Here is a 19,758-nt window from a genome sequence, read left to right as displayed (position 1 = left end):
AGGCAACAAACAGGGAAATGGCAACCTGGGCTCCGGCAAGACAAGGCAAAGTTCACCTATCAGAGTTTGAGAACCAAGGCAGACACCAGTACAACACATCCTCCAGGCAATAAGAAATGCTATCCCTCTAATTCACATAACCTTCAGCAAGGATATATAAACTATATGATGAGGGCACAGTCTCTGGGAACCCCCTTGAACTGTCCTTGAATCTTCCCACTTGATCTGGCCTTGGCCTGAGGCTATAACCTTACATTATCATTAGGCCCAAATCTCTACTTAGCCTTGCCCTTTATTGTCCAGCTACTTGCTTGATACTATCAATAGCCATGCCTTCAGCTACTTCCCACCCTTAATCCCATTCTCTTGGTTCCTGGAGTCTGGCCTCACCCAGGTCCCATGAAGCTCCTCCTTAGACTCCTCAAGACCCTCCCTAAACTCCTCCTCTAGTCACCCCAGACCACCTGTCAATCCTGTCACAATCTTTGTGTATATAAGTCTCATCCTGCCTCCAAGAAGGCACTCAGATTCAATCTAGCTCAGTAGATTGAATCTGGCCTGCTTGCGAAAACAGGTGTCACAAAGGGTGGGATTTCTTAAGACAACCCATTATGGTGAATCCCTAATAAACCTTGTCCTTTTCCTTGGCTGAGAAGGCTTGCATCGAATTCTTTCAGCAGGACCCAGCGTGTAGGTATTTTGGGGTCTCAAACACCCCTGGAAACCTATGGTTCCCTACTACTACCATCATCATTTTTCTTAAACCTCTTCACTATACATGTCTAATTTACATAAATTTGTCATTACAATACTTACCCTGAACGTCTGAAATCTTCTTTTTTACCACCATAATATAAAATATAATCATTCACCAACTTCTTATGTCTTTCATACTAAATATGAAAAATTAAGGAATTTTTACCCTTAAGAGCTAATTGTTACTTCATTTATGAATGATGTACTGCTTCGTAATGCCATTCAATCTAATAACCAAATAATGAAATACAGAATTTTTCATTTCTAAAAACATAAGAAGAATTCACTTTTTCTGCCTAGAAAAATAAAATTCGGCTAACCTGGCATAATTCAAGATTGGAGAGAATAAACTACAGTTTTTAAAACTGATTTGTACACTTATGAATTCTGATTAACACAATGGAACCAATTCCAGAGGACTTATTATGAAATATGCTATCTGCCTCCAGATAGATATGGTGATAGACTTAGAAGGCAGACTGACACTTCTTTAAGATATAGCTAATGTGGCAATTTGACTATACATATTTGTAGCAGGTTTTGTTTTTCTTGCTTTCTCAGTGGGTGGGGGAGGTGAAGAGGATGAGAGAGAGGATTCAGAACTGAAAATAAAGTAAAATTGAATAAAAACAATCTCACTATAGGTTTGCAAAATAAAAATCTACTTGCAAATGACAGACAAAAGCAAACTTGTTTTCAGAATAGAATGTGATTTAAATTGCTCAAAAGATACATTACATATAAAGCTTATAAATCAATAAGATGGAACACTCACTAATATGATTATAACCTTTAACTTAGAATCACAGAATTTTACATTTGGAAGGGAATTTAGAAGGCTTCTAGCCCAATTGGCCTGAAATATGAATCCTCCTACACACCTCCCTAAGAGTAGTCATCCACTCATTTTTGTAAATGGAAATATTTTTTGCATGAGCTTTTTAAATAAAATTCATAAATAATACTTACCCACATTTAAGTAGTACTTTAAGGAAGTGGGAAAATCAATGAAGATTTTTAATAGATGAGTCACTTCTCAAGGCACTTATAGTCATTCATTCATTCGTTCACTCATTAGTGTATGCATCAGTTTCTCCCTCCCCAAACCTCCTGTAAGGTGGAACTGACTCAGGGGAAGTGGTAAAAGGGAGGAGAGGGAAAACAAAACATCTAAATAACACCAGCTTTTCCCACTCCTGGCTATTGCAACAGTTTCCCTGACCCACACTATGTTTCGATTGAGTGCTTTTCATCTCCCAGTATTTTCAACAGCAATATGGACTGACCAGTAGTCAGGAAAAACTGAAAATGTGAGCCAGTACCATGTAGAAGCTGAACTGGGGCCAAGCTGTTTCAGGTATGAGGTTTGTAGGGAGAAGGAGAACTTTAAAAGGCTATTTTTGAGGATGAAAGCCACAGGCAGGCCTAGGAACATACCACAAATTGACCTAACTTAAAGCCTTCAGGTACAGGTTCTGCAGAGGTTTTAAATGTGAAAGGTCAAGAGTTGGAAGATTACAAACCAGACTACATGAGGTAGGAAAGGCAAGAAAAACTTATTCAAGCTGGTAAATTCCTTAAATTTCTCCCCAAGCCTTCAGAAATGTTTTCTTCTTTTTGTCACTGTCTTAACTTTAGGTATTAACAAAATACAAACCATTATCAATTAGGATAAATGGAAAAATTTTAGTTCAATGACATACATATCTGTGTATGTGTGTGTGTGTGTGTATATACATATATACACACACACACATGTATGTATGTGTTTATACATACACACACACACACATTCAATAATGAAAAATATACCTTCAAGTTTCTGGAGATCTCACTGAAATAAAAATAAAATTAAAAGATTTTTCAATGTTCCACTATTCATTAAAGGAGTAAGAACCATTAAAAGGATACAGCATTCATAGCTATTAGATGAAACCTCCTATTTCTTGCTTCTTCACTGTTAAAAAGGAATTTTAAGAACGTTAAAAGTGCTAAAATTTCTATACATACAAACATTATATAAACCATGAAAAAAATTTACAAACTCAAACATTTACAATAAAATAGCTTACCGATCCAGTTCCTCTGCTGCAACACGTCTATGAGCCACTTTTGCATATTTTTCTTTCTGAAATGGCTTTTTGAGCAATGAGTCTTCACTAATTGTCCTAGTACATTAAGTAGTAAGAAAAAAAGAATAAATGTTTCTAGTAAAAATAGTTTTTCTGGCATTTTATATTTTCTAATTGGGTAACATTTTAGGACACAGCAATAAATTCCAAATAAATTGTGATAGGAGCTCAATGTTTGGCCTAAAAATGAAATTACTGACCTTGAAGTAATAATTTCCTATCTCTATAACCTGAATTTTCATACCTCTAAAATGAGAAAACAAAACTATTTACCACATCCTTACTTCACAGGGATATGTATAAACAAATATTGAGAGGGCTCTTCTAGCTCTCATATTCTATCATGCTAGGATGATGAGCTTCCTTTGGGCCTTTTAAATTCCTTTTTAATTCCCTTCCAGCTCTGCTTCTGACTCTCTAGACTTTGCCACCATGCCTCAGCTGCCTTCTCACACTGAAAATTGTCAGCACCTGTGGTCTTCTTAACCTGGAGCATCCCTCTGCCCAGGCAGTCCCCTTCTCCCATTGGTGTGTTCCTCTCAGACAACATCAGTTTTGAAGAAGGTGTTATTTCCCTTCTCCTCCCCCACCTTCTCCTCTCCACCCCCCCCCCCCGGCCTTTAAGGTCCCTTTTATGTGTGTCTTCCCATGTTAGAATGTAAGCACCTTGAGGACAAGCACTGTCTTTTTACTTCTATTTGTATCCTCAGCACTACGTATAGTGCCTAGCACATAGGAAGCACTCAATAAATGAGTACTGACTTCACTTGAGTCTAGGACTCAGTTCTCTTAACCAGATATTAGAAAGGCAGCATGCTATCAGAAAAGAATACTGGACTTCAAGCCATAAGACCTTGGACTGAGTCCTGGCTCTCATAGCTCTGTGACCTTGAGCAAATCATTTAACCTTTCTATGACTCAGTTTTCTCACTTTTAAAATGGGAACAATAATAATAATAATAAAACTATCTAACTCACAAGGTTGCGAGCAAAGTACTCCATAAACTTCAAAGCATTACATAAATGTCAATTTATAGTTTATCTATTTGATATGAACAGTACAGTGGGATAGAAGATAGAGACTAGACCTGTGAATGCTGCAGAGAACTCCTAGATGAAGAAACTCCCTCTACAAATGCAGGTCAGCACCCTCTCTGCAAATTACAGTCTTAGAGAGCAGCCCACAGCACGGAGAAGTTAAATGACTTTCCAAGGGTCATACAACTAATACGGGTCAGAAACAGGATTTGAACTCAGGTCTTTCTGGCTCTGAGGCTGGCTTCTCTAGCTACTAGGATACTCTGCTTGACTAGTAATAATAGTAATAATTAGGATTTTAAGAACAAAGACTTTTTTCCTCCCTTTGAAAGTCACCCATACTCAAAGAGATTTGTGATCCCTCCCACCCCTCCAGATACACAGATTGTAAACCATCTATGCCCACTTATCCGGAGTGACTGTTGTTCATGTCCTCCATAGATTCTCCAGGAAGGTGACCACCCAAGCACTGGAAGCTTTCCTCACTTTCTCCCAATACTGCAAAGGTACTTGTATAACACTCTGGCTATCTATCTGTCATCCCTAATTCCTGCTAAGTGACCAAACCATCTTCTTTTTCCTTTTCTTTTATCTTTAAATATAAGATAATTTTTACTGGAGTCAATAAAGCTTCCCATGAAAGCAAAGACCTATCTTTTTAATAGCTATAAACATATTGCACACATTTTAAAAGATTATTTTATTGATAATGATTGCTGTGGGCTACATATGCAGGTACAATGAAGACAAAGTTTTGTCAGCAACCTTCATATTGCACGTGAAGATTTTTCTTATATTTGCAGTTATAGCCACTATTTAAAGAGCTTGTTACAGATTACTACTCTAGCCTCAGACTTAAAATTTAATCACTGATATTCACTAAAACAAAGAACTGCCCCATATCCAAATGCCATTCACCAAGAAAGTCTGAACGCTGTTTGTAAATGGTACATAGTTACGCTACACATTTTTAATCTCGGACTTAATACATTCTTTTGAAGCATTCTGCCCTCCTTGGCTGTGGCTACCCTATTTCATTTGCCATACAATTGCTCTTGGTTATTATATCATACATTTTCTGTACACATTCAATGGAAAGATGTACTGTGCTACGCTTTGCTTCAATGTCAATAGACTGGTTATATCCTAGGAACTTAACATTGATAGATTTGTTTTGTGATATATGACTACTATAGAGAGGATGTTGATGAAACTGAATGAGAGATACAAAGTAGGAGTAGGTCTTGCAGGCACAAAGAATCTTCAGTCTGGAAACTCGGTGTTAATAATGCCATACTATATCAATCACCAAAAGGAAATGCTGACCTTCCAGATTCAGTTTTATACTTTTTTATATCACTGCCTCACTGAAGAGTATGATATTGAAATACAAGAGAAGATTAGCTGTTTTCAGCTTTATAATGTTGATGGAAACCTTTAAAATTATTAAGTAAAAATTCTTAACATTATGCAGCGTAATAGTATATGACATATATAACATAGTTTATGACATATATAACATAATACAGCCTAATAGTATATGAACTTCAAGCGAAGATTGAATGATCATTTTGTCAGGTATGTTATACAGAAGATTCTTGTTTGGGTAGAGGTTGGATTAGATGGCTTCTAATATCCCTTCCAACTCTAAGATGCCTTGATTCATTAGACCATATTACTATGCTAGCTCTTGCAAAATGGCCCAATATCATTAGCATGTCTAAACATTCAGTTTAAGAGAACAATCAGTAGCAGCAAACACACCATAATGTACACAAATAAATGCACATTATCCCCTTCAAAATAACTAGCTTGGTAGACTCTACACATTCCAATGAAGCCACTGTTGCACAAAATACTTGGAGCTTCTTTTGGAACCTTGTTCATGCCTTGCAACATAGTCTTTTTAACAGTCTCAAAGGTGGTTAAGTCATCAGCATTTGAGGATGAGGCTGAAGGTAATTCAGACCTACGTATTGAATAAGAAGGACAATCAAACTAGGCAATACAATTTTTTTCATTAAAAATTGTTTTGCACAAAGCCTACTGTGCAAAACCCTATCATGGTAAAGAAGATAATCATTGATGTATAATTCATTCCATTTTTGTCATGAAAATTTTCTCAAAAAACTTCAGAATTTCTACTTAATTAGTTTAGGTGACTGTTTAGCCTTGTAAGATAAATCATACCACTTGTTTCATGAAGCCTTCCCTGATATCCCAATTATTTGTTGTTTCTCCTTCCTCTGAACCCATGAAATGAAAAGCACTTTGTTCTATCTCCCTGATGACTCATCACATTTTGTCTTTCATTAAAACTAAGGATTTTGAAGTCCTAGATAGACTCTGGAAGCACATATGAGTTTGGGTTTTTTTTTAAATCATTTCTGTTGATTGAAGGTAGTAGATTCAGAAGAGACAGAATCAAAAAAATAAAGAACAGACTAAAAAGATGGTGTCCAAGAATTTTAATTTCTAAACCATGGCTTAAAATAAGCCAGTTTTCTTGAAGTCTTATATGAATCTAAAAAAGTGAGCTTTAAACTAAAAAAGGGGGAGGGAAAGGGAAAACAGCCCACAGAGATCTGAAAGGCCTAGTCCCATATAGAGTAGTAGGTACAACATAGGAAAAGCAACCAACAAGGGAGCTCCAAAACAGACTTCTGGATCTGACTCTCACAACAGGAAAGAATTGGCTACCGGACTGGAAATGCTATGAACTGACCACTCACTTATAGAGTTTGTGCCAAGAGAGGTGATAATCTAACATATGCTCTAAATTTTGGGAAAGTAGATTTTAAAGGGTTAAAAAGAATAGATATACTCTATGCACTTTCCATCTCTTGCTCTGGGAACAGTTAAAAAAAAAATCAGTGCTACCACTGCTACTAAAAAAGAAGTGACAATTGACTACCCGTTGACCCTACTCCCAATCCCTATGACTCCAAAGACCAAAACTCCTTTCCCTGCCTTTTCTGGTCAGCTTTTCCTAATATGTCTTCTTTTCCCCATTAGAATGTAAGCTCCTTGAGAGCAGGAACTGTTTTATTTTCATATATTTGAAGCTCTAGGCACATAGCAGACACTTAAAAATGTTTTTTCACTCATTCATTTAATAATTCATTCGACAACAAGATATGATAGTCCTTTAAAAAAAACTAATGCAATCTTGGGCTGCATTAAGGTAGGGAAAGTTTCTAGGAGTATTGGTTCAGTTCTAGGTACCACATTTTAGGAAGGTGAGTGTTCAGAGAATGGTGACTAGAATGATGAAAGTCCTCAAGTCTATGCCACATCAGGATCCACTGAAGGAAGTGGGGATGTTTAGCGTAGAGAACAAAGATTCAAGAAAGGGCACATGAAAGCTATTTTCAAGAACCTGAAAGAGTGTCATGTGAAAGAAGGATTAGACTTATTCTGTCTGGCCCCAGATGGCCAGTGGGTGGAAATTACAAGGCAAATTTAGACTTGGTATGAGGAAAAACTTCCTAACGTTCTGAACTATCCAAAAGTGAAATGGGCTGCCTCTAGAGGACCTGGGTTCTCCCCCAAGCTAGAGGTCTTCAAGCAAAGGCTAGGTAATCACATATTAAGTGTGTTGTAGTCATGTTTCTTTTTCAGATACGGGTTGGACTAGGACAGTGAGGTTCCTAAAACTTCTTTAAAATTCTCTAATTCTGGGAATACCAAAAGAAAAGATCAGCTATTCACAGAAGACAATATCGAAGAAGAAGGCCAGCAATAAAAAGCATGATATCAGATGTCTAAACACAAATGCACAAAGTGTAGGGTAATAAACAGGGTCAACTAGATATCTTAATACAAATAGAAGGAGAAAAATCTAACCTCATAGGCACTTGATGGGATGTGACTCAGTACTTGAAATGGCTTTACAAAGGTATAAATTATTTAAAAGGAACAGAATAAATTAAAGTAGGTAAAGTAATATTGTATATTAATGAAATAAGATCCTGTGAAGAAATCCATTAGCCAGAGAAGAGAAATATGGTAGGGCCTACTTAGGTAAGGAACAATAAGAGGGAAAATGATGTGAGCCTGTTGCAGGGACATACTATGTATATTATGTAAATAGAAAGAAAATTAGATGAAAAGTTTAGGAAACATCACAAAATTGGCATAAAAGCATGATATTGTAATGGTATATGATTTAAACCATTCAAACATCTACTGGAATTCTCTCACTACCAAAAGCAGAAGAGCTGAAAATTTGTGACCTGCCTCACTCTTAATTTTATCCTTCAAAAGGCAGAAAGAAAGATAAATAAGGACTACAAACTTCAACCTGACTATGACAAAGTAGGAGACACTGACTGCTGACGAAGAAAGACATAGAAAAACCTCAAAGGCCAATAAAGTAGTTCCTCCTAGCAAGGAAGTCATAATCAGCTTTAGAATAGCTTCTGCTACCTTACCAGAAATGGTAAGAGGATCAAAAAACACTCCATAAATGAATCGGCTGAGGAAACTACTACTTTTTTAGCTAAAAAAGAGAACACTTAGGGAAAACTATGATTATCTAAAGGGCTACGATGAGGAAAAGGGATAATATTTGTTTTTCTTGGCCCCAGAATCTGAACTAGGAGTAGTGGGTACACAAGTTAAAAAGGAAAACATGTTTGATATAAGAAAGAACTTCCTAATAATTGGAGATGTCCAAAAGCAGAATAGGGTAGAGGTTTTCAAGCAAAGGCAGGATGACCACTTGGTAGGGATGTTATAGAAGAGAATCTTGTTAAGGTTAGAGTAGATGACTAAGGTCCCTTCCAATCATCACATTCTATGCCTATGCTGCATTTACTCCCTTTCTTCTTCTTCCATACTACTTAACGCAACACCTTACACAAAATAATGGCCCAATACATGAATTAAATCCAATTCAACAAATATTTGAGTGTGTACTATATTACTACACTGTATTTAGAACTAATAATGCATAAATAGTATCAAAGGTCAAAAAACTTGGGAACAATTCAATTGTTCTAACATATCTACTCTTTTAAAGTTTTGGCATGAATTTGGAACTATGGCCAAAGGGCTATAAAACTGTACCCTTTGATCCAGCAATATCACTTCTAGGTCTGTATCCTAAAGATATCATAAAAACAGGAAAAGGACCCACATGTACAAAAATATTTGTAGCAGCTCTTTTTATGGTAGCCAAGAATTGGAAATTGAGGGGATGTCCATCAACTGGGGAATGGCTGAACAAGTTGTGGTATATGAATGTAATGGAATACTACTGTGCTGTAAGAAATGATGAGCAGGTAGACTTCAGAAAAACTTGGAAAGACTTATATGAACTGATGCTGAATGAAATGAACAGATGGCTGACTTTGATAGACTTAGCTCTTCTCAGCAATGCAAGAATCTAAGACAACTCCAAAAGACTCACAATGGAAAAATGCTATCCACATCCAGAGAAAGAACTCTGGAGTCTGAATGTAGATGGAAGCATACTATTTGTTCTCCTTTTCTTTTGTTGTTTTGTTTTGTTTCTTCTTTCTTGTGGTTCCTCCCATTAGTTCGAATTTTTCTTTACATCATGACAAATGTGAAAAGTTGTTTAATATGAATGTATAAGTAGAGCCTATATCAAATTGCATGCCATCTTGGGGAGAGTGGAGGAGATGGAGAAAATTTAAAACTCAAAATCTTATGCAAGTGAACACCAAAAAATAAAAATAAATTAATTATATCAAAGTTTTGCCATGTTTTTCACTTCTTACTTGGATGCTTTGTTGCTAGCATGAGCTGGTAATACTACATTCAATTACTGGCTATTTTCCACACATAAATATTATTTTATAAGTACTTCCATTGTGAGGTCAGAAATGTTAAAATCTAACTTTTTTGTTCATCACTCAAGATATGAGATAATATTCACACAAAGAATATGGAATGACAATGAGGATCCAATAAAATAAAGTGAATACTAGCAGTTAGAAAGACAGTGGAAAAAGATATTATAGGATCACTGAAGCCAAAAGATTTTAAAGTACCCACTAGAGGGAATAGTCAACTGTATCAAAAGCTGCAGAGAGATAAAGGAGGATAGGGACCCAAAAAAGGCCATCAGATTTGGTAATTAGGTCACTGATGGCCTTTGGGAGAGAAAAAGATTGAAAACGATTAGTAAGAAAGTCAGAACTGCAAACAAAATGTATGAACAATTTTTTCAATAATTTTACAACTATGAAAAATGGATTTTTTTATATTAGAAAACTGACAAGTCAAACACACACACACGCGCACGTGCGCAAGCAACACATGAGGGAATGTGACTATCACTATTGTACCTTTCCAGCTTTAAGTCTAGGATTCTAAGAATGATCCTATTATATACTAAAGAGCAAGATAATATTCCAAAAATTGTAGTATTCCAAAAATGGAACATCAGCATAGTTCGGCTGAACTGGATAACAATCACAAATGGAAGATGGTAGAATCATGAAAATATTTTTCTATAGTACAAAGCTCTGCAGTAAAAAATATCTATATATCCAGTTAAACTTTAACACACAAATTAATGCAATGTAACATCTTACTTCAACTGTTGAGGTTGGTAAAGAAAATGCAATCCACATATCACATAAGTATGATAACACCTCCAAACTGACTTAATAACTCATCCAGTAAAATTCCAGACTAACGAAAGTCAAGTGATATAATGTGTTGGCAGCAGCATGCATCTCTGGACAACTCCGGGGCTAGACTGTTCTCTTATTTAAAAAAATTATTTGCAGCCAATACATTGAAGGCTAGAGGCCTTATATAAGGTACAGCTCCTTAATTTGGAATCACTCAAGCAACAAACAAACATTTATTAGATGCTACTATGCACTGTACTAGGAGCTGTGAATACAATGAAACAGCCTGTCCTCAAGCAGCTGACATATATGAGAAAAAAAACTATAAACATATAGATACGTTTTTTAAACGTAGAAAGCTAGGGGGAATCAGGAAAAGCTTTATGTAACACATGGCACTTGTGCTGAACTTTGAAGGAAGATATGGATTCTAGCAGATAGAGGATAGAAGGAAGGGTATTCCAGGGATGAAGTACAATCTGTGCCAAGGGACAGAGACAGGAGATAGAATGTCATATATGAAAGAAAAGCAAAAAGGTCACTTTAACCAGACTTTAGATTATGTGAAGGGGAATGATGTATAATAAGTCTGGAAAGGCAGGCTGGAAGGGAAGGGAATAAACATGTATACTTATATAACTTGTGCTAAGAACTTTACAAATATTATCTCATTTCATCCTCACAACAACTCTATGACATTGGTGCTACTATCCCCATCTTAAAGTGGACAAAAACTGAGACAAAAGTTAAGTGATTTGCCCAGGATCATACAGCTAGTAAGGGCCTGAGGCTGAATTTGAACTCAGGGCTTCCAGACTCCAGGTCCAGCACCAGCTGCCCAACTGTCCAACAACTGGCAGGAACCAATTGTGAAGGATGTTAAATGCCATATGAGTTTGTATTTGATCTCAGGTAATAGGAAATCAGTGGAGCTTATTGAGCAGGGGAATGGTATCATCAGACTATCATTTTGGCAGATGCATGGAGGATGAATTGGACAGGGAAGGGACCAAAGGCAATTAAGACCAGAGACCAGAACAATTAAGGGGCTACTGTCAAAGTCCAGATAAGAGATGATTTAAGCTTGGTGGGGGCTATAAGGGTAGAAAGAAGAGGATGGATGCAAGACATGTTGACGGGCAGGAAGTAACAAGACTTAGCAACCAACTGGATATGTGGAGTGTAGGATCTTTCCAAAGTGACTGAGGTAAAACTCTCAACAGAAATGGGGAAATTAGAAAGCAGGGCGGGGCAGTGCTTAGAGGAAAACATAATGAGTTTTGTTTTGTATATGCTGAATTTGAAATGAACCAGTTCTAAATGCCTTGGTGACACAGAACTAGAAGTCAAGAGAGATTAGGGCTGAATGTATCGATCTGGGACTTATCTGCAAAGATAGGACTAAACTCCATGAAAATTGATAGAGTTACTGAGATCTCCAGAGTGTGTGGTAAAAGAAGGCCCAGGACAGAGCCTTGGAGGTACTCCCACAATTAGGCCGCAGGATATGGATGATGATCCAGCAAAGACTAAGAAGGAATGAACAGTAAGGAGAACAAATAGAGATCAGTATCACAAAAAGGTAAGTGGATTCAGGAGAGAGGGGTCAGCAATATCAAATGCTGTAGAAAGGTTAAGAAGGTTAAATGTTGAGAAAAGACTATCAGATCTGAAAAGTAAGAAATCACTGGTAAATTTAGAAAGAATAGCTTCAGTTAAGAGATTAGGTTGGAAGCCATATGACAAGAGGCCAAGAAGTGAACAAACAGAGAAAAGAGGAGAGGGAATGCAGGCAACAAACTTCAATAGCTTTCTCTAGGCCTTCAACTATGAAAGGGTAGAGAGGTAAAGAATGACAACTTGGAGAGATGGAAGGGTCTAGTGGGAACTGTCTCAGGATGAGGGAGACCTGGGCATGTTTGTAGGCAGCAGGATGGGAACCAAAAGACAGGGGGAGTGAATTGACACGACATAACATAATTTTGTAGTAGACCCAGTCAGTGTGACTTCCTTCAGCACCATTCAGCAGCATGAGAATAGGAGTGGAAGGGATAGACAGCAAGGGGGTAAGTCAGGACTGGGGCTGGATAAAGCATAAGCAACACTAAGACAAGGGGAAAAGGTGTTTGAGAGTGATGTTGAGCTAATTAACTATGAGATCAAGATTGAGAAGAGAGTCAGTAAGTAAAGTCAGACTGGGGGCAATGAGGGAGAAGACAGGTAAACTGGAAGTCATGGTGAGAATGAAGAGTAGGTTTAGGAGGAATGAGGCATAAAGAGAGATGGAATGATAGGAGGTTATAGTTGGTTGGAAGAATTTTAAAACTGTCGATCACAAAGTTGAATAAATTGATTGACTATGTTAAGAACAATTTAAATAAATGGATGGATTAGTTACCTCTGAAAATCTTGCCAGAAGTAAAACATCTTAAAAAATTCTGATTAGATAAGAAAATGTTGATGAGGGGAGGGTGTATTCCTAAAATCTCATCAAGAAAACAATATTCTAAAGTGTAATCTATAAAGTAACTCACTTTTATACAGTATTTTAAGGTTTACAGAGCACTTTACTTGACCCCATGAAGTGGGTAGTAAAGAGATAAAATGCTATATAAATGTGTGCACGATTATCCCCATTTTAGAAATGAAAAAACTGAGGTTTAAAGAAACTGACATACTCATTGTTACACAACAAAGAAGTGTCAAAGCCACAACTCTACCCAGATCCTCTGACTTCAAAACTAGTGCCCTTTTTACTACACAATGATGCTATCTGAGAAACTATAACTTAAGGTAAAGCCAGAAATTTGATAAATAACATCACAAGTTGGCTAGTAAAGAAAGTTTATAATGTTTTTCGAGCACAATCCAAATGAAAACGAAATCCAAGTTTCTAGACAATAAATGCTGAGTTAAATAGAAAATTTCTGATCTGGAAATTTATCAAGCTACCACAGTATGAGAGAAATGTTCCTCAAAGAATATCAAATTCCCTTTGTCCTAATTCTATTCTCAATTAGTAACCTTTTTAGCTATAACTTGGTATTAGTAAATACATCTACCAGGAGTGACTTGTTTATATATGACACATCCCAGTTACTGTAACAAGTATATATTTTCCATTATACATTAATAAACTGACAACCTAAATCAGTCTCTTCTGGGTTTGGTTAATGTGAATCAGTTCCCTAAAAACTTGATCACACCCTGATGAATTTATAAAGTCAAATTTCCAAACCCACAAAGCTTAGGGACCCTGGAACATGGTGATCTTGCCAAGGTACAGCCACCCAAAAGGCCCAGTTGAATCAGCTAGACTCTCTCTACCCATCTTAATTACAATCCAAGGCTTAGTCCATTCATCCAAGTTACCAACTGAACTTGGCCTTATACTCTTGGCTTTCATTTTGCAGCAAAGCATTAGGAAAGAAAATAGATCAGACAAATTCTCAGTTAACAAAATCTTAAGCAAAGCATGTTTCATAAATGAATAATATATGCAACAGATGGACCTAACAGCTTTGATCTTTTTTCCTTCTGTTTTCTGAAAAACATACACTGCCAACAAATCTATTCTATAGCACCAACATCATTTTCTTAATTTTTCAAAACAATTCTCAGCATTTAAGTCAAAGCATCACAGTTGAGTGGAAAGAAATTTTATTCATTTAAAAATACAATCATCTACAGAGGCATGCAAATATTCTGTACAAAATTTAAGATAAGAATTAGGTACCTTTTTCTTTTTTTAGGTTCTCCACAGTTCTCATCATCACTAAAATCAGAGTCATAGCTTCCATGGCCATGTATCTAAAAAGAAATAGAGAAATTGATTGCCTGCAACCTTACTACAAGAAATTGACTACAAATTATTTGATAATGTGAACATTTGGAATAGTATCTGAAATTATATGAAATTCAGCTTGAGACAATTTTTACAGAATAAGTTTAAGAGGATAGAGGCACTGGTCCCGGAGTCAGGAAGACTTGATTTCTAATCTATCCTGAGACACTTAGTTGTGTGAACCTGGGCAAGTCACTTTACCTCTGACTACCCTAGTTTCCTAATCCGTAAAATAGGGATAATAATAGCACCTACCTTCCAGGGTGGCTGTGAGGATAAAACAGGATAAAAACTCTTTGCAAACCTTAGAGCACTTTATAAATGCTAACTATTATTATTACTTGGAGAAGGAAATGGCAAACCACTCCAGTATCTTTGCCAAGAAAATCCCAAATGGGGTCACAAAGAGTTGGATATGACTGAAAAATGACTGTACCACAAATTATTAATATTATGTAGCATAATTACAACAAAATTCTTGCATGAACTGTGGATATTACAATCATTGCTTCATGATCATACTATCTATACTAAAATAGGTTAATATTACTCATGTTGGGTATACATAGGCTACAACATATTACCAATGACAAACTGCACATGTGAAGTAATCTAATTAAAAAACATGACTGCAAAATTTGACTTAATAGAGTGACAGTTTTAGAGTCAAGAAGACTAGAGTACAAATCCAGACTCAGATACTTACAAACTGTGTGATCCTGCTCAAGTTCTTAATTTCTCTCAACCTCAGTTTCCTCATCTCTAAAATGAGGATAATAATACCACCTTCCTCCCAGGGTTGTTGTGAGGATCAATGAAATCATAAATATAAAGCATTATACGAATGTTAGCTTTTATTATTATTATTATTATTACATAGCCAGGTCAAGAGATAACAGACAGGCCACATAATCCACTGCTACTAATGCAATGTTAAAGAAGTCTAGAGGAAAACCAACTGAACTTGGGGTGGGCCTCCTGTGATGGATTTATGAACAGAGAAAGCAGGGACAGGTTGTGGCTTGTACCACTGGAAGTACTTCTTATCAATGAGATCTACTAAAGTGCTCCAGTTAAAAAGCATAAGCAATTATTGTGATAGGGTCTAGACTAGAGATCCAAGATATCATCTAGTACAATAGCTCAACTTTTTCTGTGTCTGGCCCCTTTCTGGTGACACAAATCCCTTCACAGAATCATGTTTTCAAATGCACAAAATGCAAAAGATGACCAAAAAATTACATTTAAATAAAGTTGTATTTTTTTCCCATCCAAGTTTATGGACTCCCTGAAATCTATCCTCAAATGTTCTCGTGTAATCAGTGAAACAGTTATCATCCTATACACTAACTTCTATGTTATCCAATACGGTCAAGAATAAAGTCTTGTTAATTCTTTACCCACCATTTAAAAAAAAAATTTAAACCTCTTTTATGTAACTTTTTCTACCTTATCTGAATATAATGGACACAGTCTTTTCATCAAAACTCATAATCATCATGAATAAGGTCCCTTCCAGCTCTAACAAGCTACAAATCTACGAATCTCTAGGCAGATAAGATTGGATATGTGGATGAACGAATACCAATCCAGGAACTGCTTATTGTCACAGGAAAAAAAAATCTCAGACGTTTGATTATTACTCGTTTGCTTCTTTTTTTCATAAAAATAAGGTTAAATAACCTCCAGGGTAGTGGCACATAGTAGACATTTGATACATGCCAGCTGACTCTAATATTAAATGCTAAATGAATCCCTGCAAAATTAATTATTTTGTCAAAATGACAAGGCAGCTTTCAACCACGTATTTCATTGCATGGTATTGGTTTTTCTTAAACTAAGACATGCTCTTTTTCAGTTCAGTTTTTAGTGATGATAGCTAATGCTCTGTTATACACACATCTCAATGCAATGAACAATTGCCGGGCAACTACAACCTACAATGTTCAGTCCTTACCCTCCCCTAAGCCATTGACTTCGTAACAGACATGAGCGAGACTCATTGTTGGAAGGGGCAACCTGAGGTTAAAGAAATATACTAAGCTTTTTTTTTAATTTTTCAAGGAAAATGCTGTGTAAAAAGGAAAAGTTACAAAGAGGGAACCGAGGAATAAAAATCAACCCTTTTTCACAATGTTAACTCCTAGAGGTCTCCATTATAGAATCTGTTCTTGTCTTCAAAATTTAGACAACTGCTCAGGTCCTTAATAACAGCGGCTTATATTTCTGAAGCACCCTGAGCACTTTCTCCACAACAGCCCTATGAGGTGGGTAGCCCTGCATGAACCCACTTCGGTTCTGCAGGTCACTGACGGAGCCACGCTGGCCTACTCGCAGGTTCTCCAACACAGCCCGCCTCCCCCCACCCCCACCCCGTGTCTGGGATGCTCTGCCCCCCTCCTGCCCCTCCCCCGGTTGCTAACGCTTCCCTCTTCTCTCTGGTGTCCTTATATGTCCCTACATGGTTAGGGGTTGCGTCCATGAGGACAAGCCCTCCTGTCGGTGGCCGTCTAGGTTTTGCTTTGGAGTCTCGGCAGCACGGACCATAGAATAAGCTCCTAAGACTGGAAACCAGGCAGGCTTTCCATCCATGCCATCACGGCCTCCCAAGCGCGTCCGCGCTTCTGTTTACACCACCCTAACACTGCCCCTCCCCCACCCCGGGCCTGGAAGAAGCTCTCTGAGGACAGGTGGGGTTTCGAGGGTCTCGGTACCGCGGTGAGCGCCGGCCTCTTAGGGACAAAGTGTCGGGAAAGGGGGAGGGAGGTATTGGATGAGGGAGGGCCTCCAGTCGCCCTCCCCCACCCCTACGGCCGGGGTCCAGCCTCACATCCCCACTTCCAAAAGCCTTCGACTGTTTGGAACCATAAAAGGCCAGAGCCCGGCCTCCCGGGCCCCGCTGCCTTCCGCGTGGCCGCCCCCGCCTCTCCTCCCGCAGCTAGGGCCTAGCTTCCCCCGGCCCCGCCCCCGACGCTGCAGCGACCACGCACCGCCTGAGAGAGCCGCTGCTGGGCCGGCTCCATGGTCGGCAGCCGCAGAGCCTCACGGGAACCGCCCCTCCAGCCTCTCTCTCTCCTCCGGACACCGGATCTCAGGGGCCTCTTCCGCCTACCCCCTCCGCCGCTGGTGCCACTGGGGAAAAGCACCGGCTCAAAAGGCCGCCGCCGCCGCGTCCTGCCGCCTAAAGGGACCGGTCGGAAACCAGGGTGCCGGAAGCGACGGCCTCGAGCTCTTGTGAACGCTGGATCCTGCGAGATGGACGTGCTCCAAGCTTCCCGCAGCAGCCTTATGGGATGCTCTTTAGTTTAGAAAAGCACGTCTTACAACAAGCTCTGACACATACAAATATAGTCTCATGCCCCACTTCCCTCCCCCTTTCCCTGTTCTCCCTTCCCTTTTCTTTTCCCCCTTCCCTCTCTCTGTTCCTGCGAAGACACCCCCCCACCCCCCGCCACTCCCCTCCAATCATCTGCAACTTGTTACAGCATAAACTGAAATTATTCCCATGGCGGGTTATTTGCAAATAGTTTAATCACGAGCGCTGCATTAAAAGACATTTGTAAATGCTTGTTAGCTTGCCACACCCCTTCCCCCAAATGTTCCATCAAATTATGCTTCTTTTTGTCTTTAGGTCTATGAGAAGCCCTACCTCTCTATTTGCTTCTCCAAGGAAAGCCTATGAGCTATCCTATTTACCTGCAATTTTCTTCTTATTTAAATGATAGTAATTATAATAGCTAACATTTATATAATGCCTACTAGGTGCTAAGTACTTTATAATTACCCTACATGGTAGGTGCTATTATCCCATTTTACAGATGGGGAAACTAGGGCAAGCAGCTTAAATGACTTGCTTACGGTGGTACAGCTTGTAAGTGTCTGAGACTGGATTTGAACTTACCTCTTCCTGACACTATGCCACCTAGCTTCCCCTTTATGGTAAAAAGACTGTCTAGAAAGCATATTGTCTAATTTGTAGATGACAAAGCTTGGAGAGATGGTTAACATAATGCATGACAGAATTAAGATATAAAAAGAGCTTGACATGTTAGAACAATGGATCATATCTAATGCTATGAAATTTAATAAGGTCCTCATGAAGAAATTACACTAAATCTTCACGGTGTGGAGGAAATCCTGGATTCTCAAAGTCTGTGCCAATGAAGTGTAAGCTCTGACAGGATGGAGTGTATAGCTGTCATCTGCGGACAGACACCGTGTCTCCCATCTTGTTTTAACTTTCACTGACTATCCCCAATGTCTGGAATTCGTTCCACAAAAAGAAATCCCGGATGTCAAATAACTATTTAATTATCTGCTTCTTTTTCTCATAAAAATAAAGCTAAACAACTTCCAGGGCACCGTGGCACATAGTAGGCACTTGAAAAACTTTTGTTGTCTGACCATAAGATGGATTAAATGTTAAATGAATCACTGCAAAATTAATTATTTAGTCAAAAGGACAAAGCAGCCTTCCAAGAGGCATTTGACTTGCCTCCTGGCCTTCTTCAAGCCTCAGCTAAAATCCCAAGAAGGTCTTCCTGATTCCCCTAAATGCTGAATGCCTTCCCTCTAAGATTATCTCCAATTTATCCTAATTACCACCTCCCTAAAAAGCAACAACAACAAATCCAATGTCATTTATTCCTTTGACCTCTCTGCAGCCAAGCCTTTGATGTTGTAGATCATTCTCTTCTTCTTGATATTCCCTTCTCTCTAGGTTTTCAGGACAGCACTCTCTCCTGGTTCTCTTCCTACCTATCTAATGTCTCCTCTGTCTCTTTTGCTGGATGCTTTTCCAGATCATGCCTTCTAACTATGGCTGCCCCTCGGGTTTCTGTCCTATGCCATTTTTTCTCCCTCTATACTACTTCAATCCCATGGATTTAATACCATCTCTTTGCTAATGATTACTAGATCTACTTATCCTGCCCCAAACTCTTTGCTGACCTTGCATCTCCAACTAACTGCCTTTCAGACATCTTGAATTGGATGTCCAGTAGACATCTCAGACTCTCTATGTCCAAAACTGATCTAATGACACTGGCTTCCTGGCTGTTGCACAAACAAAGTACTCCATCTCTCAGCTCTGGGCATTTTCTCTGGCTATACCCCATGTCTGGAACTCTTTCCCTCCTCATCTCCACCTACTGACCTCCCTGGCTTCCTTTAAGTCCCAACTAAAATCCCATATTTTACAGGAAGCTTTCCCCAACCCCTCTTAATACTAGTGCCTTCCCTCTGGAAATGATTTCCTATTTATCCTGTATATAACTTGCTTTGCATATATTTATCATATATCATATATATAATATATCACATATGTATAATATATGATACCACATATATATATAATATATGATATCACATATCACGCATA

The 19,758-nt window shown here is 38.3% G+C and overlaps 1 protein-coding gene across 3 annotated transcripts in view; it reads right to left on the bottom strand.

Annotated features, from left to right (window-relative positions):
• LOC118828983 (protein FRA10AC1) overlaps positions 1-17,503 on the bottom strand; it is a 68,528-nt gene extending 51,025 nt beyond the window's left edge. Inside the window, exons 1-5 of one of the 3 annotated variants that reach the window (XM_036735902.1) lie at positions 17,369-17,503; positions 14,271-14,344; positions 2,829-2,924; positions 2,668-2,713; positions 817-893 (exon numbers count right to left, since the gene is read on the bottom strand). In XM_036735902.1, coding sequence (XP_036591797.1) covers positions 817-893; positions 2,668-2,713; positions 2,829-2,924; positions 14,271-14,344; positions 17,369-17,401 — 326 coding nt within the window. In that variant the 5' untranslated portion in view covers positions 17,402-17,503. Of the gene's footprint in view, positions 1-816; positions 894-2,667; positions 2,714-2,828; positions 2,925-14,270; positions 14,345-16,839; positions 17,268-17,368 lie in introns of those variants that run through there. The other 2 variants (XM_036735903.1, XM_036735904.1) reach the window with 2 other exon arrangements.
• Between the last annotated feature and the right edge of the window lie 2,255 nt (positions 17,504-19,758).

This window comes from Trichosurus vulpecula, chromosome 8, assembly GCF_011100635.1.
Source record: "Trichosurus vulpecula isolate mTriVul1 chromosome 8, mTriVul1.pri, whole genome shotgun sequence".
NCBI classification, from domain to species: Eukaryota; Metazoa; Chordata; class Mammalia; order Diprotodontia; family Phalangeridae; genus Trichosurus; species Trichosurus vulpecula.
The sequence above is the reverse complement of the archived record's forward strand: the minus strand, read 5'-3'. Positions and strand labels throughout refer to the sequence as shown.